General features: G+C 35.8%; 1 protein-coding gene across 3 annotated transcripts in view; it reads left to right on the top strand.

Annotated features, from left to right (window-relative positions):
• The window catches only part of LOC141900754 (cytosol aminopeptidase-like), a 139,755-nt gene that overhangs the window by 65,041 nt on the left and 52,523 nt on the right, over window positions 1–22,191 (top strand). For all 3 annotated transcript variants that reach the window (XM_074787781.1, XM_074787782.1, XM_074787780.1), the window contains one exon: window positions 1,081–1,205. In XM_074787781.1, the coding sequence (XP_074643882.1) occupies window positions 1,081–1,205 (125 nt within the window). The remainder of the gene's footprint in view (window positions 1–1,080; window positions 1,206–22,191) is intronic.

The following is a 22,191-nucleotide window of genomic DNA, read 5'->3' as shown; positions in this document are numbered from 1 at the left end:
AGCATTATCCATTCTCCAACCCCTATGAAGCTGAATTTTGAAAGAGGGCCTTGTCAAAATTTGTATGACCTTTTTCGCGAAAATCTGATCACAAAAATATCTGTTTAAAAAGCCAATCAGAAAGCAAAGACTCCTCTATGATTGGCTTAGTCGCAGAGATCAGCAGGTGTTCACGTGAACGATATACGATTGAATAGGTTGATATTCATCATTTCTTGCGCAAATACTGATACTTAAGGCGTATGGTATAACAATTTAATGTGTGCGATGTGTTCAATAATTCATCTAGTTTTGATATTCCATGCATAAGGTAACATTGCATCAAGATATCTAACGAAAATGTGGTTTTAAAATGCAGAAATTTACTTACGTGTTCGCCACACGGCTGATTTACTGATAGCATCGGATTTTTAGAGATGAGTCTGATATATACACGACTGGAATACTTGTTTAATCATCATTAACTGAAGTATTAGCGATCCGTTTTGGAGCTTGATTATGAGTATTAGTTTGTTAACTACGGCACAGTGATGAGCGTTCGCGTTGAAAACAGTCGTGTACAGTCGCGTAGGCAATATCGCAATATACTCTCGTGTTCAATGTCGTGAAATTATTAAAAACGATGTCAATCGATAAACTTTGTTTCATCAGTAACCGGCACTGGCCTCAAATTTGAAGAACTTGTAGAGCTTCTGTAATGATTGGTCCATATATGATAATGAAAAACCTCCAATGAAACCCAGGCCTTCACCAAGTTTGTACCGTATCTTAGCGGGTCACTCATAGTTTTAGTTGTTTCAGGTCGTTCAAGGGATGTATTAGAATTTTGAACATTTGTTCTGACAAAAGGCCCATAATCAATTATTGGAATATATCATTCTCCTGTAGTCAGTTATCATCAAAAGTTCACACTGACCAAAATTGAGTCCTTTTCATATATTTTTTTCTTGTTTAATTGTCAATAAAATGAATTTTTGCGTACCAGTAGGCTACTTGACAGATTTTTAACTTCCCCACACCAGTTTGGCGAGCCACTGGACCATTGGTCCTTTATTAACAATTATGGTGGTCTCTTTTCAGCGGTGGTATATCTCTTAAAATGAGTAAAGACATGGATAAAATGCGAGCTGATATGGGTGGTGGAGCATGTGTTGTTGGAGCATTTCTTTCATTAGCTAAATTGAAAGTACCCATTAATGTAAAAGGTAGGAACAATGCAGCATAACAATGTCATGTTAACAATTCTTATTGCATGTACTGTAGCACCACTCACCAAACAACTAAGTGTGTCCACTATTATGGTTACTTATACCTTGGAGTAATCATTTGACTGGAGAGAGCTCGCCTATTCATTTCGCGCAGCGTATCATAGTTGCAGTCAATCATCGCGCACCTGCTACACAGTGGGCGGGGATTCCACTTCGGCAATTTCCGTCAGCACTCGGCGTAACTCGGCGCTTAGCAACTAGTAAATAACACTGGACAAAATGGCGAATGATAACATAGCGTACGGGTTTAGTCAATCTGATTTTGAGAATAATTCCGAATCTGAAGACAGTGATATTTCGAATTTATTTGAAATTTACTGTTCATGTAAGTCTCAAGAATTGGACGATATAATTGCGTGCGAATCACATGCTTGCAGCACAGTTTGGTATCATATGCCATGTGTGCCGAATTTGAAAAAACGATTGGACGAGAACGCCGGAGTTTTTCTGTGTTCCAATTGCAAAAAAGGTTGGTCGTTGCAATTTTGTGTCTCTCCATCTGGATCTAATCATCTTCACGAAATAATCGTTTGTAAGTACAGATATTTTATTCTTTCTTGTAGGGCAAGCTGCTGAACACACTGTTCTGAAAGACTCCTCAAATTCGATAAAGGATGACAAAGTCAAAGAGCTTCAAGTAAAATCTCAGAAGAAATCAAATGTTCCAACAGTAAAGAAACGAAAAAAAGAACTCAGAACTTTCAGAGTAAGTATTCCCGCATGGTGATTTAAAATAATTATTTTTTGCATTAATAATAATTTAATATTAATAATTAATTGCTCTATATAATATATAATAATAATATTTTAACATCATATTATTTCATTTTCAGACAAGGCAAAATATTCATTGAGTGAGCTCCAACAGGAAAAAATTCAGCTATTTTGTGATGCTGTAAAGGATATTCTTAACTCGGATATAAATAATTCGGAACTTTTGGAAAATGCTACCACAGTTTTAAAATTAACTGAAAACCCGAATTATAAAGACACTTGTTAACAGAACTTTTGGAAAAAATTTGGATTGCTGTGACAGCGGGAGACAATAAAACACAGTTTCCAAAAAAACAAATCGCAGTCTTTTCGAAATTTCATGAAGTAGCTACTTTGGCACCAGCCATGAATTTTATACAAAGGTTCAAAACAGCATCAGAAACTCCTTCCATGGGTAGTGACCATTTTCTCATACAGATAATTCTTGAAAATCTTCTTAAAGAAATTCTGAAAAAAGGTACACAAATCCTGATAAACAATCACTGGAAATAAATGCAGGTAATTTGACCTTGACAGAGACTGAAAAGCAAGTCGTGTACTATTTGGGTGGTTATGTATGTGCCAAGCTGATTAATCACTACAGAAAATGTAAAAATCAACATGCACATATATTTACGAACTTAATTAAGTTATGGGAAGTGTCTCCGGGAGTGTCAAGTACACAAAATTTCATGGTATATACCAAGAAATGGACAGAAATTGTGAACAGGGGGGGTTTATTCGAGATGTCAGCGACTGCATACAGGTTCTTTGAAACGTTAGAAACCATTATTAATCCAATCTTAAAGACAAATAATGTTATGAGACTTCGTCAAGATTTGCGTTCAAATGTTGAAGAGACAGTTTTGAATGACGATTCAATACTAACAAGCTGGTCATTACTAGTGGCAAATACAGAATGTGATTCAATTAAAGATTCGTTGTTAGCTAAAGTGGTTGACTGCTGGGTTACAGTGCGACTTCATGCTTTCAGTCGCGCGTACATGTACCTGTCACAGAAAGATGGTTAAACTGCCAAAAAACGAGAAAAATGTTTAAGAAAAAATTAAAAACTCAGAATGAGTGTCATTGAATTTTTACCATTTAATGAGTTGATCTTCGTCTAGGTATAGGTGCTGAATTGATGACTGATTCGCCATTTTCTTGAATGATTGTGCAGTTTCCTCTCGCAGAACCTTTTATTGTCTTGGAACATGCAACAAGCAGTTTTCTTGCATTTTGTTGAAACTCTTTCACGGACGGGTTATCATTTGAGCCTCCACATCTACGTTGCTTGCTATAGTATATCTCTGATTAAATTTTGCTGTCAATACGTACTGTACACCATCTTCATTCAAAAGCTCATAAATCAAATTGACAGCGGATTTGACTGTAACAAAGCATTTCATATAGTTTTTGATTTCAAACCATACAATGTATTATGTATATGTACATACAGTGTAATTGTTTATGTAATAAATAATATGATATCCATCAATGAAACTTACCAGTTATTCGCAGTCCTTCAAGTGTTTCTCGACTTAAACACATTCTTCTTCGTAATCCGATTGGCAAATCGACTTTTCGGAGGCACTGAATTTCCCAATTTTCAAAGAATGGTATGAATTTATTCTCCAACCACTGAAAAAAATGAGAAATAAAAAATTTGCAATCTTTAGCAACCAAGTTTATTAATTGAATGCACGACTGACTCCGAGATTATGCTTACATCTAATCTGTCCAGGTTTTCTCTTGTGAATGGTGCAATATACTTATTGCGTTGATGAATACTATCAACAGTATTTGACACATTCAAGCAATCAAAAAATCGATTCATGTATTTTATCAATTTTCGTGTCGATTCGAGACGAGGATCACCCTTCAGTTTTGATGATTACTCCAAGCTTATACTCATTAGAAATGTGATATATATTGAGAAACATTCCTAACATAGAGGAATTTTGTAGCTCTGTGATCATGTCAAGATGGCTGTCCTGTGACCTTTTTTGTGCCCAAAAATTTCAATTTTTGGCCTGAATTCTGAGTCTTGTAACTTCCTAATGGTTTGCCATTTTTCATTAGGGTTTTCTGTTACATCACAGAAAACCCTATTGAGATTCACGAGATTATTAGGGTTTCTGCTGCCTCGGCAGAAACTCTATTGGATTCCTGCTGATTATTATTTTAACATATTTTCCACTGAGTTTCGTCACATAAAAATCATCTTCTATTAGCTTTTGACTACTAACACCTTTGAAACGTAATGTTAAACTCTGATAATAATATAACAGTCTCTTTCTGCGCGTAGTTTCTATGGATGTACTGTGCTTCCTATTTTAAACTTGAAGTTACTTAAAGATAACACCGGTGGAAATAGCAATCATCAATCATGGCGCGAATCTGAAAGTTTGTGACGTCATTTCATTAATAAATAATGAAGGAAGGCTCCGAGAATATCCAAATCACAGGTTACTGTGAATAACTGGGGTTCGACCATTCACAAGTTAAAAATGTACTTCCTTGTTTGTGAAGTAAGTTTATTCATACTGTTATTAAAAGCAGTTCCTTTTAAACATTCTATAATAGTATAGTTTTGTTCGTGGATATCAATACTTCGAAAAATCAACAGCGGTTTATTTATTTACTGTACCAGTGCGCGTTTTCTTAATTGAATTGAATTGGTCCAGTCCAAAAGGTGGGTCATACTAGATAGTGTCAGAAAATGTCAGCGTCGGTGATACCTTGTTATCGTCGATATTAACCGGTCTAAAGTCCGTTTATACATCACATACATTACAAATTGGAGGTTTCTTGTATATGTACATCACATCGTGACGCAGCGGCGATGGTAATGTCATAGAAGAACAAAGTAAGTTGAAAATACCTACCCACTGCACCGATAAAGAATGTTTGCTAGCCAGAGACCAGTGACAGTCAGTAATGGGGAGTGATGGTACCGTTCGTGATTATGTTTTTATAATGGTTATTGGACGTCAATTTCATATGTGAATTGTAGTCCCCAACTGATCGCTTGACTTGTCAGACGGACTTTTCACTCCTCTACTAATAGTAACACTATGAGGCCTTCCCTCCTGCATAGTTTACCCTATAGGCCAAATTTGTGCTTTGGGCCAAATTCGGTTTTCTTATCTAGTCGACTTTTTTTCGGAACTAATAATAACCGAATATGCGCTTAAACTGTCACTAGGGAATGGTAAAAACACTGTAGCTTCGTTCTGCTCGATGTTATTTCCCCCAAAACCTGGCACATTAGTATTTTGCGCGTAGTAGCACATGTGGGTCAACATATCCATGTTGTGAGTTGACCCCTAGGTGGGACTCTTTCAAAAAAACGGAAAGGAATTGAGAGAATGCGAAATTAATAACCCAAAAAAGTATTGGTCGATGCTAAACTCTGCGAGCGGAACAAAAAATAATGAGGCTAATATAGATATCGATATTTTTCTTCAACATTTTATGAGATTAAATGATTTGAATAATGTTAACAATGAAACCGATGACGGTGATGAGCCCCCAGACGTGGGTGACCCTCCTGTCTATGACAATTAAATTTTGAACAGTGATATAACCAGTGATGAAGTAATTAAGGCTATCTCTTTACTCAAAAACAATAAGGCCCCAGGCATTGATGGAATCACAAATGATATCCATTTTTAGTTGATATATTACAAAAATTATTCAATTTAGTTCTTATAACAGGATATGTTCCTGAGATGTGGTCTATAGGCGTCATCAAACCCATTTTCAAAAAGAATGGCGATCCCTCTTATCCTGATAATTATAGAGGTATTACCTTAGTTAGCTGTCGTGGTAAGTTATTTACAAGTATCCTAAATCAAAGATTGTCAACATTCCTAGATACGAATGACATTATAAGTGAAGCCCAGGCTGGCTTCAGTTCGAAATATTCCACCATTGATCATATTTACACGCTTAAAACAATCGTAGAGCTGTATCTTTGTCAGGGAAGAAGACTTTTTTGCGCCTTTGTTGATTTTAAGAAAGCTTTCGACTCGATTTGTAGGGTAACGTTATGGCGAAACTTAATTGCTAACAGTGTTAATGGAAACTTTTTCAATGTGGTCAAAAATATGTATAATTCCATAAAATCATGTGTTAAATTTAATGGTTGCATGTCACAATACTTTGCAGCTGATAGACGCTTAACCCTTTCGCTACGTGTGACGTTTTGGAAACGTCATATGAGTGACACGTGCTGTGCGTATGACGTTGTAGAAACGTCATGCACCTATTGATTTATAACTCGAACGCGTACACAGCAAACAGTATGGAAACGCATGTAAGACAAGATAGTTAGCTTTCTAAACAACAGATGGCGAAAATGCGTCAGTAGTTGGTGCTGTCAGCCTGTTGAGCACATGGTAATTTGCGCGGGATTGAGATGGCTCCCCACTTACGTACCTCTACCAGCGGAAAAGGATATCCCATATCAATTGAATTTCTTTCATCCACACCGTAGCATCAATCACCAAAGACTGAGATAGGCACTTGGGTGAAAAACTGAAAAAAAAAATTTCTAACCCATCCTGACCCCCCCCCCAACACGCCCCCCCCCTACAGAAAAGGCTGTTGGTATGATTTTTTACTGATTTTCACTAAATAACATCATAATCTTCGATAAAAACACGAAAAATCGGGGTTAAAAACAATTTGAAAAAAATCGAATTTTTCGGAAAATACCTTACGTAGGGGGCGGTGCAAGCGTGTACGCAGCGAAAGGGTTAAGACAAGGCGAAAATCTCTCACCTATCATCTTTTCGTTATTCTTAAACGACATTGAAGAATTTTTCATTGATCGTGGAAAACCGACTTTGTCATTTATTGAAAAACTAAATTTGAATCGTGACCCTGATATTGATACTTTACTGAATTTATTCATAATACTATACGCAGATGATACAGTTATTCTTGCTGAGGATGAGAAATCTCTTCAGCTACACTTAGAACCTTATTTGAATATTGTGCCGCTAATGGTCTCACTGTAAATTCAGAGAAAACTAAAGTACTCGTATTTGCGCGAAGTAAATCCCAGATAAAAATGATTTCGAAATTTATGTTTGGTGATCAACAGTTTGAGGTAGTTGAAGATTATGTTTATCTCGGAGTGAAATTTATTTGGAATGGTAACTTTGCTAAGGCAAAAAAGTATTTTTACGATAAAGCTATGAGAGCTATGTTTTCGATCGTTCAAAAAGGCAGACGTTTGAAATTGTCCATAGATGTTATGTTTAAATTATTTGATATGTGAGTTGCACCAATAGCCATGTATGGGTGTGAGATCTGGGGATACGAAAATCTTGATTAATTAGAAAATGTTCATTGCTTCTTCTGTAAAATCTTAATGAAAGTGACGAAATATTCTCGCAACTTACAAGTTTTATCAGAGCTAGGACGTTATCCTTTGAATATAGATGTTAGACGCAGGATTGTTAACATTTGGGTAAAAACAGTATCTGGAAAGCAAACCAAACTTAATTCAATACTTTATAAAATATCTTTCAATTTATTTTTAAGGGATAAATTTAAGAGCCCTTGGTTATCATATATAAAGAAAACCTTTGATGACTGTGGTTTGTCCTGCATTTGGATGCAGCAATTCATGACTTACAGTAAATCTTTTTCAAAACGAATAAAACAGATACTCCGTGACCAGCACCTTCAAGAAACCGTATCTGCCATAAATACTAATCCGATATACACAAACTTTAGGCAATATAAAAATGGTATTAGGTTAGAGAAGTATATAATAGAACTTGGTGATGACTTAGGAACTAGTTTATTTGAATTTAGGGTCGGGTCCTATATTATACCTGTGAACAAATTTTCAAACCATTTAGACAGAGCCGATAGAATATGCCCCACTTGTAATACTTTAGGTGATGAATCCCATTTTCTGTTTGACTGTACCTTACTGAACGAACCCCGGAAAAACTATTTGAATTTGAATACCTTTAATATCCTTGATATTCTGAAAAACCCAGCGGTCAAATTAGCTAAATTCATTATAACCGGCTTAGATGTATATAGATCCCTCCAATAGTACATATAGTATTGTAAATAGTTGATGTATATATATTTTGTTAAGTTTTCATTCTCTAAATTTTAATCACTACAGTATTGTTTTGTAAATATTTGTATATACATGTGTAATAGTTTTCCTCCATATACCATGGAAATGGTTGGAGTGTAAATAAAATCGTAATCGTAATAGGAATGTAACAACTGATTTCGGGTGAAATCTTTGCTCGCATCCCTGAACGACATTCTATCCAGAAAGGCATAAACCCGTTATCGCTGCTTGCAGCTATATTTAGGGTTTTCTGTTTCGTCACAGAAAACCCTATTGAGATTCGCGTGTTTCTTATTAGGGTTTTCTGTTACATCACAGAAAACCCTATTGAGATTCGCGTGATTATTAGGGTTTTCTGTTACATCACAGAAAACCCTGTTGAGATTCGCGTGTTTCTTATTATTATTATTTTATCTCACACTATTTTCACTAAAAGAACAAAGGCTTTGTTACCTTGCCGCTGTTGTCGATACAATCCGTATGGTATCGTTCAGCTCACTGAGATCTACAAATACATCGCATGTTTTTTCACGAATCATCGTTACAAAAGCACTGTCGGGCCGTAAACATCGAAAATTGAGCCCCATTCAAAGAGCCGACATGTTTTTCTAAGTCGTCTTTCCGAAATCTAACGCATGTTTCTTGTCACGTCGATTATCAATTCAACCATAAATTAACAAATTTATTACCCAAAGATTGCACATTCAATCGCGGTTAATAAAACTAATTTTAACAATAGCCCATTTTCCTCATCAAATCATATTACCGATACACAGGAAATTTACTACTTTAGATTTTAAAAAAAACTGTCGAGCCGTAAACATCGACGAATCGACGTGTGTCACTACATCGTCGTTCCGGGGATCAGCTGCGAGTTTCACCTCATCATGAGAATCAAATCGAGTACAAATTAATTTATTACTACCAGTGATTTGGCCGTGGGCTTCAAGCAGTTAGTTTAACAATACCTATTTTTCTTTACCAGATCAAACCGTGTATTTACTAAGATAAATCGTTAGTGTACCGGGGACTGTAGGTCTAAACTAACACGCCGAAGAGATATAGCGGAGAAAAGCTGTTGTGTCGACGAGGTATCAAAATGAAAGTATATATTACTTTATTTGGCCGCAGGCCTCGACCTCTATATCAATACCATCAATACTCATATATTTCCTACAGTACATACCGATCATTGTCAAATGCACAAGGTATTTACTAAATACAAGTATATAACAAACTCCTATCCGTATGCTGGACTCATACTTGACATTTGGAGTAAGCATTCGCTGTGGGGGAAAGGAGATCGTTCGCTGTGTCGCTTGAAGTGTTTATCGAGTTTTACGCGACCTTAAGGCTTTAGGCCTACCGGCACTGACCTTTACTGTCTCAAACAAACACAGTATAATTGTTGCGTTTATTAACGGACTCATTTGATTGAACCCTCAAAACAAAATTTACGATATTTAGGAGGGTTGTTATTCAATAGGCCTACGACCAATCTGTCCAGATGTTAGGCCTACGCATATACATAGGCCTACATAGGCTAGTAGCCTCTACTAGGTTAATGCTAAGTTCACTGTAAAGGAGGAATCAGATTTATTAAAATGCATGTTAATTAGTGATTAACTGGTTCTGACTTGCAATGATCAATCACAATTATCAGTTTTATTGCCAAAAGTGAAGATTTTTTTGAAAATTTCTTCTGAGCAGACAGCTTTATAAGCCAGACTTTTCATTTGAGTTTTTTCATCATAAATGAAACTGGTATTTCATTATTCCTAATGACTTAAGCCGGGCGTAGGTCGGCCTTGCAAAGGCTTGTGACTCACTGCAATGCCATTCACTGCGACCGTCAGCGACGATTGTGTCGCAACGACTCATCGACCTACGCTCCCTTGCGACGGGTTGCGACTGTCAGCAACGCCAGTCACAATGAGTCGCACGTGTTCTACTTTCTGCGACACGACACGACTGTCACAACTGACCTACGTGCTCTTGCAACAGGCTGAAACTAGTCGCACACAGTCGCTGACAATCGTATCGCAACCGACTTGCACCGAAACATTGGATGCAATGCGAGGATCGCATCGCGTCTGAAGGCCGAACTACGTCCGGCTTTAAGTTACTGCCGAGCCCCAGAAATATCTTTTTTTTTCGTTCAAAAGACCTTTCACTTGAAAATTCTTTCCTCGGAACAAAATTTATTTCGTTCGAACCAATAATATTCTGTTCGAATGAACCAATTTGAAAAAATCATTAGAACAAAGTTTTTTTGTCCAATCGAAAGGTTTTTCGTTCGAACAATCGTTCGATCGAAACAGAATCATTTTAATTTGAACAGAATTTTCTTGTCAGAACATTAAGTTTTTCGTTCTAACAAGTATATTGTAAAAAGTTTTTTCTCCAAACGAAAGGTTTTTCGTTCGAACAACCGTTCAATCGAACAGAATCGTTTTAATTTGAACAGAATTTTCTTGTCAGAACACTTAAGTTTTTCGTTCGAACAAGTACGTTGTAAAAAGTTTTTTCTCCGAACCAAAAGTATTAAGTATTTCGTTCAATCGAACAGAATTGTTTTCATTGAAACAAGATTTTCTTGTCGGAACATTAAGTTTCTTGGTCGAACGGCGTGTTAAGGTCGTTTTGGAAATTTACTTGGTCTGGTATATTTTGGATTACTGTGTATGTCATTTGTCAGGACATTTAACAGAAGACGACTTAGGATACTACCTAGCGTGACTCCACTAGTAAGACTGACTTATTCCAAGATGAGGCGTTCCGTTGATTTGGGCTACAAGTTTTCGTTCAGAGATAACTGCTGAGCCATTTGAGTGACCTATCATTGATACTGTTTCCTAATAGCCTGTTTAGTAATGGCTGATGTTGTGCCTTATTAAATGCTTTGTCGAAATCCACCGTTGAACAGGATTCTAAGACTGTGCAGAAAACCCGTTATCTCTGCTTTGCAGCTATATTTGCAATTTGTGATGGGTATTCTTTGAAGTTCTTTTATACCTGAGACAGGTATTTTTGATCAGCCATTAATGATGCAGTTGGCGGCCATCTTGGTGTCATCAGTACTCATTCGTAGGTGGAAAAAAGTATTTCCACATTATATTGATACCTAAGCATATTTTGTTACCACAATCAATTGGAAAGTTGTAGCTCATAACGTGTTCTATGAGATCATTAGTTTTTTTCATTAGTTTTTATATATGGCCACCAGGGGGCATTGAACATGCAATAACTTAGTATTTCTATATTATATTTGTACCTATGCATATTTTGTTACCACAATCAATTGAAAAGTTGTAGCTCATGACTTGTTCAATGATTGTGGTGGGTTTCAAGGTCATTTGTTACTCCATGTAGTCACCAGGGGGCGTTGAAAAGTAAAATAGCTTAGTATTTCCTTATTATATTGGTACCTAGACCTATTTTGTTACCATGATCAATTGCACTGTTGTAGCTCATAACATGTTCTATGAATGAAGTGAGATTCGCGGTCATTGGGCTTAGCCTATGTTCACCAGGGCAGACCTGCTAATCCCCATGGTATTTCCGTATTTGGTACAGATTTTAATAGCTAAATACGGAAGTACGGATGGTCCATATAAACTATGGTTTTTCATATGTTCTTTTCAAAATACGGATTTGTTTTATCTTCCTGTATGAAAATACGGCTAAAGTATATCATCACATCTGTGAAAACGGTTATGAACTTTCAAAAGCGGGAGTACGGGTTTGTTTTCTTCTACTGCTCGCAAATCGGGTCAGAGTATTGAATATATGGCAGTGGCATACACGTGCGTCCATCTCTTCTTTCACTGCATTGCTACTGTGTATGATCAATATAATCTCTTTACACACACTATATACACACAGTCACTCGTGACAGCATACCAATGCTCACATATGCGTGTACGTTATAATTACGTTTTCATACCGTGTTTGAATGAAAAGTTTTTATAATAAATAAACTTTCAATGAATATTTTATCGTTTCCTGAAAAATACTAAGTAGTAGACAAGTATGAATAAACGTCGTGATAAATATTTCTTCAGCTGGTAAAACCTGGGGTTAAAGACTCATTGACTTATATGTGGTTTTTACTGTATTTCGTGTGGCCAGGCTTTTTTATTTTGAAGGTAGGTTTAATGTTGGAAGGCGAAATAAAAATGAAAATGAAATTGTTTTTTTGTATTTTCTTATGAAACGATTATTTTCCTGACTTTATTAATAGACATTTTCACCCTTGGGGAAAACCCACTACTCAACCTTTCATCACCCGATAGTGGCAGCACCTGCCTGATTGATACCTTTTCCATAATACTTAGTAGATTCACTCCTGGGAAAAGATCGATATTGCTAAATTAATGCTACATTTTGAACATTATGTCTGGGTTAATTGAGGTTTTTAGCATTGGTTGATGTCTATGACCTCATGCCATTGCTAGTAGAATGGATCGAAAGTCGTAGTCGAAAAAAGCACTGACTTCTCATTTTCATAGTTACTTCAAATTGTAACTACGTTCCCGTAAAACAGAAGACAGAGCTGAAAATGACTCAAAATAATTTTTCAATTATTCCCAACAAGATTGCATTGCCAGATTTCTGATTTAATGGCCAAAAAAGTTATTCTATCGCATTTTTCTCATTAGTTATCTGGTGGATGAGAGGGGGTTATGCAATCGGCTAGTGATATGTCCGCATTGACATTGGCAGTAAAGAATGGGGAATGGCCTCTTCTGAATAGAAAAACATGAAATTATGTACCTCCGATTTATAAATATCATAGTGTTTTAATATCACTGTTATTCCAACTATCAGTATTCATCGGATTAATTGGGATTAATTTTCGGCGTCAGAATACGTAATTCTAGAGCAGTGGTACAACAGGCCTTCTCTTGACTGAAGCCTGTACAGGTAAATTATGTGATTGTGCGGGAACGCCTTTACAAAAGTTAAAACCATTTCATGATGTCACGAAACATTAAATGGTAAACGGTAGGCTAACACCATGATATGATTCCACCAATGAAGACGGATAATTTTATTCAATTTTACCATAGTTGTTTATAGGGGGTATATCATTGTTAAAGTATGCCGAGAACGACCATGTTGTATCATCAATCAGTTGACTGACAGTTTATTGTAAAATTCCATCGGTTCAGCTATATTCTACAATAAGTTTTCACTTTAAGATGCCCAACCCGCCTCCGGCGCACTCACCAGGCGGTAGCAGCCACTCAGCAGATAGATTCGCTTTGAAATGCACGCTGGAAAAAAAACTTTTATCTTTTCCACGCATTGAACACCATAACAGTGATTAAATTTCAACATTGTTTGTCGTGAATTGCAATATGCGATGGTTATTTGCCGCTACTGTAGTTCTTTTCGGAATTCAATCCAGCGGCTTCGGTAGCTCAGTGAGGTAAGGCGTGATGCTGTTGCATGCACTATCTGTGCTGAGTGACAAGTGGGTTCGAGTCCTGCTGACTGCTTACAACACTTGTGTGCAGGCAACACTTCAAAGGCCGTCCAGTCGTGAGGTTAAATGAACAAAACAATAGGGTTAAAAACTAAGGTCCGAACGACGTAAACAATCAAAAACAGTCAAACAAGCAATCATCAGCCTGCCTCAATAGTGACACCAATGCCGGCATTGCTCTCTGTGCGACGTTTTGATGCGTACATTAGTCCGCTTGATCTATAACTATTATGCAACAGAGTATTTTGCATTCAGAAAAATCGTTCTGTTTTCGTTTTCATTATTCAGCAATAGGGCATAACAGTTCATGCAAGGAAAACCACAGTCAGTCGAGATTACCCTTACAGTTGTATGTTAAATACGAATATTGTGTAGACGAAACTAGTGCCGAAATTGTTGTATTAAATAAATGGGTTTTAGTATATAAATCTTGATTGATATAAATCTCTTAGCTGGGACATGATGGAAAACATCAGAATAAACTAGTTTCCTCCTTAACAAAATAGCATTAACAAGGTTAAACAATACAAATAGTATAGGCTAAATCGTTCAGCAGAAAAATGAAATTCATTTCAATTCTTAGTCTGTGGTCCTCCCAATCAACATCGTCATAGAACATTTTCCGGCAGATGTAAAGCATTAACCACTTAATACCTTACCACAGTATAATCTTCTGTAAATGCTTCAAGGCCCATGGGCCGCTTGTTACCCTCCGATCCTCAGATTTTGGAACTCATTGGCAGGAAGAGCAATGAAAAATTTAAAAAGTAAACAACATTCAATTTTATTTTTTTGATTAATTCTGTTTTCTGATACTAATGATACTCTAAAGGAAAGTACTGATTTTATGGCATAAAACTACTGTTGCTTAATCGGAAGCTACTGACGGACATTCATTAAAACTACTCATGTGAGCTTAGTTTTACTGAGATAAATATGTAATACTACTGATGTTGAAATTTTATGGGTAAGCAGGTTTGATACCATATTAACTATTTTGAAACTTGTTACATCGCTACAATGTAACTTTCTGTAAAACATTGAAAACTAGATCATTCTTCTTCTACTGCGTCATGAAGGTATAAGGCCCGTGAGCCTCTTGTATTTTTATTTACCTTTGTCAGCGATATGAAGTTGGCATTGAGCCAATTCATGTAAAATCGTAGTACATTTTTTGTGTGAGCATATGTTTTATTGGTTGTCGGCCTAAACGACATATAATCGATGCGATTGAATACATGGCGAACCTCCATCGATGACATGGTCAACTTTGTTAAAATTCTACAAAAACTGTTTTTGGCGGGAAAATTCTTAGCTCTTGTGTATTAAATTGCAATGACCTTTATTTGGGGGTGTCGTCTCTAGTATCGAATGTGATTGGCTGTTTCTGGGATACACGGGGAATTCTGGCGCTACTAAAATAACCATGGGAAAGCTATGAATGGCGAACGTTTGATTGGACTAGGTGCCGTAAAAGTGCGAATTCCAAATGCTCATTGCTGGTGAGAATATAATTATTTCACATATCCGCCATAGGTATTGTTTCATTTTAATCCCCGGGGATGGTTATGATTGTCATTGAAGTGTAAGAGAACATTCACTTACAGATAAGGCCTCCACGTGCGCGCAGAGTGCATTAGACTGTTACACACACAATTGTACAGTATACACTACTATATATAGTGCTACTGTAATAACACTGCTTTCTGGCGCGTGCACGTTTGACATGAAAATACGCTTTAAGCCATCCCAAAATAATTGTCTGTTTGCCGTAACACCGACTCAAGTTTTCAGGATGAATCGGTAGGAAGGTAGAAATTTTTTTTTGTAAAATTTTTGGTAAAAAAAAAAAGAATTTATCACCTTTTCTTACATGGAAACAATATCACGAATCTCGTCGTGCACGGGAAATTTGTGTTAAGCCTAGATTCGAAGAATAATTCTAAAATTATAACTTCGTCCAGAGCGTCATCTCTGTGTTCAAAATGAAATAGTACATTGAATATATGCGCGCTACATTACCAGCTTAAATGTAGTCATTAAGAATGAGTGGGAGCTTATTGGAACACTGCCAGTTTCCTGAAAAATTTAAACTAGGCTACATGTCAAGGCATGTTTTCACACTTCAAACATACGTAGTTCATGCATCCGTAGTGGGTCTGCCGTTTTAATAAAGAATAAAATTTATTTCAATAAATCCCAGAAAAAAGTTTTCACTCGGCACCTTTGAAGTCGGGTCGGTCAGGTTAATGCAAATAAACAGACCATTATTTTGGGATGGCCTTATGAATAATCTTTTAAACTTTTATAGCAGAAGATGAGCGCTGTGTTTGATTTGTAGCAAATTGTAATTTCTTGTGACCTGAAAATACTTAGCAGCCAACTAGTTCTAGGTCTGAATATTTTAGTGGTAGAATCCAGGATTTTTATCGATCTACTTGCATACGCCGATATTTTACGGTACCGGTATTTTATCTTCCACAGCCATACATTGGAAGAGATTTCCAAGACTCAATATTCAGCCATCCTCCGATTGCTGACATCATATGAATTTTGTTCTAGAATTATTCATATTGTGAAAAATACTTTTTCAAAATATTGGATAGTTTCCCTGCCGCGCCTATTTGTACCCTACTAAATGTTGTGCGTGGACCGTAAACAATGTATATCTTTGGTCTTATTTGACTACAAAATAATTCTTTGAGAAAGTTAAAATACAATATAAACTTATAGAACTTTGAAGTCATGAATTAAAAAGATTAAAAGTAATGCAGTAAAGGCAGTAAAGCCCTTGATCCAAACAACCTCTAGCTTTTTCAAGGTAAACTGCACTTTGCCCATGGGCAATTTATTCATACAATGGGAGCAAATTTTAATTTCATGGTTTCCAGAGCTAAGGCCCTTGTGACTGCAACTTAGCATATATTCATACATATCATTCATTGAAGCATTATCCATTCGCCAAATTGTAGTGAGCTGAATTTTGAAAATGGGCCTCGTTAAAATTGATAAGAGCTTTTTCGCGAAAATCTGAACGCAAAAATATCAGAAAGCAAAGACTCCTTTATGATTAGCTTAGCTGCAGAAATCAGCAGGTGTTCACGTGAACCCGTGGTATCGTATACTGTTTAATTTCGGGGTATTATTTTAAGATTTAAAATTGTATTTCAAGATTGATTTCTGTGAAGTTTTTAGAATTTGGTTTTTGGGAGGAACATTTTTATTTTTGCAGTACTGAAAATATCATTGACAATTATGCAAAGTCCAGAAAGAATAACTTTTTCACGAAATGCATGGACGACCTTGATATGTTAATTAGCCATTTGCTCAAACCGCAAATTCAATCAAATTTCATTCTGCAAAAAATCTACTTTATTGAACAAGGTTAAACAGCAAATCCAATTTAATGTTGTTTTATTGAGCAAATTTCAGAAAATTCAATTCTATTCCGCATTCAAATCAATAAGACCAAGGGAAGAGATTTATCTAAGGTATTTGTTCCTGTCAGCTCCAGTCGCTGTCTGTGCTACTTATGAAAACACGATTGAATTGTGTAAATTATTTGCCTGGGATTGACTAGTCTATCGCTGGGAGTTTATTTGGACAAAACCCACAGAATGCATCATTTGCTATTTTATGAAAAGTTGACAGGCTTGCCATGGTGCCCCTTGGGGCTCGTGTTAGAAGAATTAGGTAGTTATACAAATTAACCGACGACGAATTAAGTGAGTTTAACTGTGTGTATATATATATATATATGTCAAAAAAGCTGGGTTGACTGGCATAGGCCTAATGCAACATAGTCAAAATATGTACTTGGCTACCTATATTCCAGAGGGAGTGGGTTGTTCAGTAGGGGCAATTATTAGGCTACTAATCACCTTGATCTTTCATATATATATTTGTATTCCCAAAGGGCCCACCAGCACTACGCTCAAAGCTCAAAGCTTTAAGCACACTCGAACTCAATTTCATTAGTCTGTTTATTTTACTACTAATGGGCGAATTGAACGGATGAAGCAAAAATATATTTCGTAATTTGTTTTTCGTTATGGTGCGCAAAGTTGAAAGCTGTGGGTTTCATATTTTTTGAGAAATTAACCAAAAAGTCTCAAAAATTCGATTTATTTGAGCACATTTTTTATGCAGCATCTTTAACTGTCCAAAATAACACATGTGAAATTCAATGCTATTTGTGTCGGAAGAACTTTATCTCGTCAAGATCCGAAGCTTTTTTCGGTAGTTATGGGGCTTTCAAAGACGAAACCCCCCAAAATCTCGGTTATGTATAATTTGTGTTGAACTGGCTTGAATGACGTCATAGCATTCATTGAATATGTAAATGAGGTCGATCAGCAGGTGCTAAGTAAAATGGCGGCACAATTGAAGAGGTTCATATTCATCATTTCTAGCGCGAATACTGATACTCACGGCGTATGATATAACGATTTATTGTGTGGGATGTGTTCAATGATTCATCTAGTTTTGAAGTATAACTACACATCCATAATGGTAAAAATCTCTTTCTTCAGACATGATGTTTCATACAAACTCTTTGATTGTCCCCTGCGCGGCGTAAAAAATAAACTTTTTAAAGGGGAAATGGAATGACCATCCCTAATGTCAATCATCTGGTGAAAAAAGGTACAATTTGATAAGTGAAACATGACGAAAATAAATGGGATTATCGTAACACTAGCTCATAACTGTTTTCAATTATCACTTACCACAAACAGCATTCGAAACCTCTTTTTCAGTAATCTGTCCTGGGTGAAATTATACGTTTCATAAACAAAAATCACGACTTGAGGAAATGTACTGAGTGCCTATATTGTTATTGGAAAATTTAATTTTATAAGTCATGACATAAATGAAGAAATAATACGCAAATACTGTGCAATACCACAGTACCTGATCATTCAGTACATCATCATAATTATCAGAATCATGGCACCCATGGTTTGCCTCAGTATCCTTGTGAGTTTCATCTGCAAAATTTTAAGAAATCATTAGTAATAGTATGCAGATAAGCCCCTTTCAAGGCTGGACAGATAGTGATTTAAAAAGAGTTCATTGTGTAATCTAGGCCTACTCTAATTATTTAACCTATGAAAAAGCTAGGAATGGACATGTTGTACTTTGCAATGCATCAATCATGAAATACTTTGCAATGCATCAATCATAAATGAAATAAAGTTTGGATGAATTTGATTTAATTGATTTGGTACACGCCACAGATTTTACCGATTACAGTACATTCAATTTATATCGTCGACTATAAATATTTGATGAAACGCAATGATACTCGCCTTGGAACTTTAATTCAAATAGCAGACAGACTGTTCTAACTTAGAAATAAAGCATGAAAATTGATTAAAACGGTAAATGTTTGCATGTGTGCCTGTATGCTTACTTCTAGTCCTTTGCTAACCGTAGTGGTTCGAATCCTGTAAATACCTGATATTTTTTAAAGTCTTTTTTGATTATTTATATTTTTATAAACTCAACAGCGAATGCAAAAACATATAATAACCTTTTTATGAATTAAGCCAAATGAAAATCTAAACTCTATAGACTTTCAATGGTTGAATGGACACTTGTACTTGGTTTTTGTACGTTACGGCCTGGTAGTGATCGAACCATCCATTAACAATGTTATTCTGTTTTGAAAATATGTCTTGTAATGAGAAGAGTCATGTAACTATTCTTATTCCAAAGATGCATTTTATGACAAAATATATTCACAATCACACATGACATGTGCTCATGTGTTATTCACACAAGTGATGTGCTCCACAACATGGTAAGCGATTTTTTCTACCGGCCACAGTTAGGTTTCGCACTGCGCATGTTCTGAATATACCGGAAGTAAACAAACCGTGACGTACGCGGAAGTAAAGCACATGGCTAGTCAAAAGTCAATTACAGTGTCAATAGGTATACGTTATTCTGCGATGATAAATCGAAATTTTAAAGTTAAAATCTGAAAAGATTTCCGATCCGTTTCCTTCTATGACAGGTTGTAAATATTGAGACAAAAATAAAATGGAATTCAGCATATAGAATGAATTTACTGTGTTTATTTCTTATCATGAATTTAAGTGTTTATTTCTTTACTTAGTACAGTACTGCTTGCAGAAAATACATTTCCAATCAAAATTTAGAATTATCTTTCGGTTTAAAGTATGAGGTAGATACACCACATGGTACAATCGATAGCAATAGTTGCATTCCTCCTAGAAAAGAAATAACAGAACTGTATATTGATATTGATTAATGTTCATTTATATATGAGTGCTTCTGTCTTAACAATCAAAGCATAAAACATGACTTTGACCCTCCCTGCAATTACTAGCCATAATTCCCTTGTTACATTGTATATTCTTTTGGTCTTTTTAATTTATCTCACCTAAATCTATTCAAGTTATACTTACCCAATCAGAAGACTTGCCATTTTCATTTCCACAGACATGGCATATGTTACTTATATCATCTAGGATAAAAGGAGAAAGATAGCCAATCAGTTTGTGTAAGCCTATACAGTATTAGTACACTGTTGCGGCAAATGGAAAACATGGCATAATAACAAAATTGGCATTATAAAGACTGGAACTTTCATCAAATTTAAGTTAGATTGGGCAATTTGGTTCTCTGAAATGGCATGTAGCGAGCACTGGCATTAAAATTAAAAAGGATTGCATTATAATGAACTTTGAATTTAATAACTATAAGGTCGAGGGCCTACCTGATTCATTAACAGTGGCTGATGTCCAACGATGTGAATTTGCATTTGGTTGAAATATGGGTCGTGTCAGTACCTTGAAGAACACTGCCAGCATACTGTTGAATACACATATGTAATTGAATGAAATTTGTTAAACAATAATCAATAATATTGAAATTAAACAAATCAATCCTACCAAAGTAGTCAGCACGCCACAACTATGCCCATCAAGTTGTTTCTGGTGAGGCGGTTCGATTATGGACCATTCAATATCATCAATGTCATGTCTACCAAGGGCTGTGGCTCAGTAAGTCAAGTAGGACCTTACATTGAGATGAGAAATAGTTTGGAAATTATACATAATACATTGACATCGATAGAGAATAACGCAGTTTTCATAATGATTTCTTACTTAATATTCTTCAGTGCTTGAGCTTTTTTAAAATCAGATGCTCCAAACGGATCAAGGTAGACGATTTCATAGTTTTTGGGCTTGATCATCTGATATGAATAAAAAAATGCATTATTTCTAAATACTTAATATTTGACAAATAAATACCGAAATTATCAAATAATTATAATTCTACATACAACCAGAACCCAATGATTACTATCCTTGTTGTAGCCGCCAATGATCATATATTTGTTTTCAAAATTTATCTAGTAATCAAATAGATTTTATGAGGAGTCTCAAAAGTAAATGAAAAACGAGAAAAGTTATCAAAGTACTTCATACTTTCTTGAATAGACTATATTTGTATCGTGATTTGTTTCCTGCGACAATCGGGGTTATTATATAAGAATCAATAACCGTACAGTCATACATACTTTTTTCAGCTTTAAGGGCTAGGGCCATGTTTATCACCTGAATAAAGAGCAAAAGATATTGATATGAAGTTCAATGAAAAAATGCGCATGGGATGATTTATTATCCAGTAACAATACATGTTGTCTAGAACTGTATGAGATACTAATTAATACAAACAAGAGTTTTAAGATCTTCCGAAACAACACACTACTTACTCACTAGTAATAACATAGGAATTTAATTTCAAGGACCGCAATCCCTCATCGGTCAAGAGATGACTACCAGATTTGGCAACTACTGTTCTGAGTATTGGATCTTCCTTTTTGTCCAAAATACATTGGACATGAAAAAACATCATTTGTGGCACACGTATTTCATGTAGAAGATAGAGAGAAAAAGAATTAATTTCAATTGCGACTTACATGTGTTGAACTTTACTTCCGCGTACGTCACGGTTTGTTTACTTCCGGTATATTCAGAACATGCGCAGAGCGAAATCTAACTGTGGCCGGTAGAAAAAATCGCTTACCCCACAACACAGATCACATGTGTGATGGTTGGGATCACATGTTTTTTGTGTCTTTCACACATGGTTTTCACATAAATAACATGTGTGAATTTTTTGTGAGGGATATCTTTAAGGTTAAGAATTGAATTGATACGTTAATATACGTTAATTCGTCATGTGCCTATATTACAAATTCAATCAAATTTTATTCTGCAATATATATCCAATTCAATTATATTTTATTGAACCAAACCTCATCAAATCCAATTCAATTTTATAAGGTATCCAAATCATTGAGACAAATAAAAAAATTGACCTGAAGTAATTGTTTCTTTCATCCCCCTGGCCGTGTCACTTAAAAATGATTGTACTGGGTAAATAACATGGGAGCAGAATGTACTTATTTTGACACGTCAACCCACAAATAGCATCACTCACAAAATGCACAGGCTCTTGTTTAAGATAAGTGTCAACAAATGATACTCTGAGTCCCTCTAATTTATGTGAAGAGATGTTCTTGTGTATTT

The sequence above is a fragment of the Tubulanus polymorphus genome, chromosome 2 (assembly GCF_964204645.1).
Source record: "Tubulanus polymorphus chromosome 2, tnTubPoly1.2, whole genome shotgun sequence".
NCBI classification, from domain to species: domain Eukaryota; kingdom Metazoa; phylum Nemertea; class Palaeonemertea; order Tubulaniformes; family Tubulanidae; genus Tubulanus; species Tubulanus polymorphus.
The sequence above is the reverse complement of the archived record's forward strand: the minus strand, read 5'-3'. Positions and strand labels throughout refer to the sequence as shown.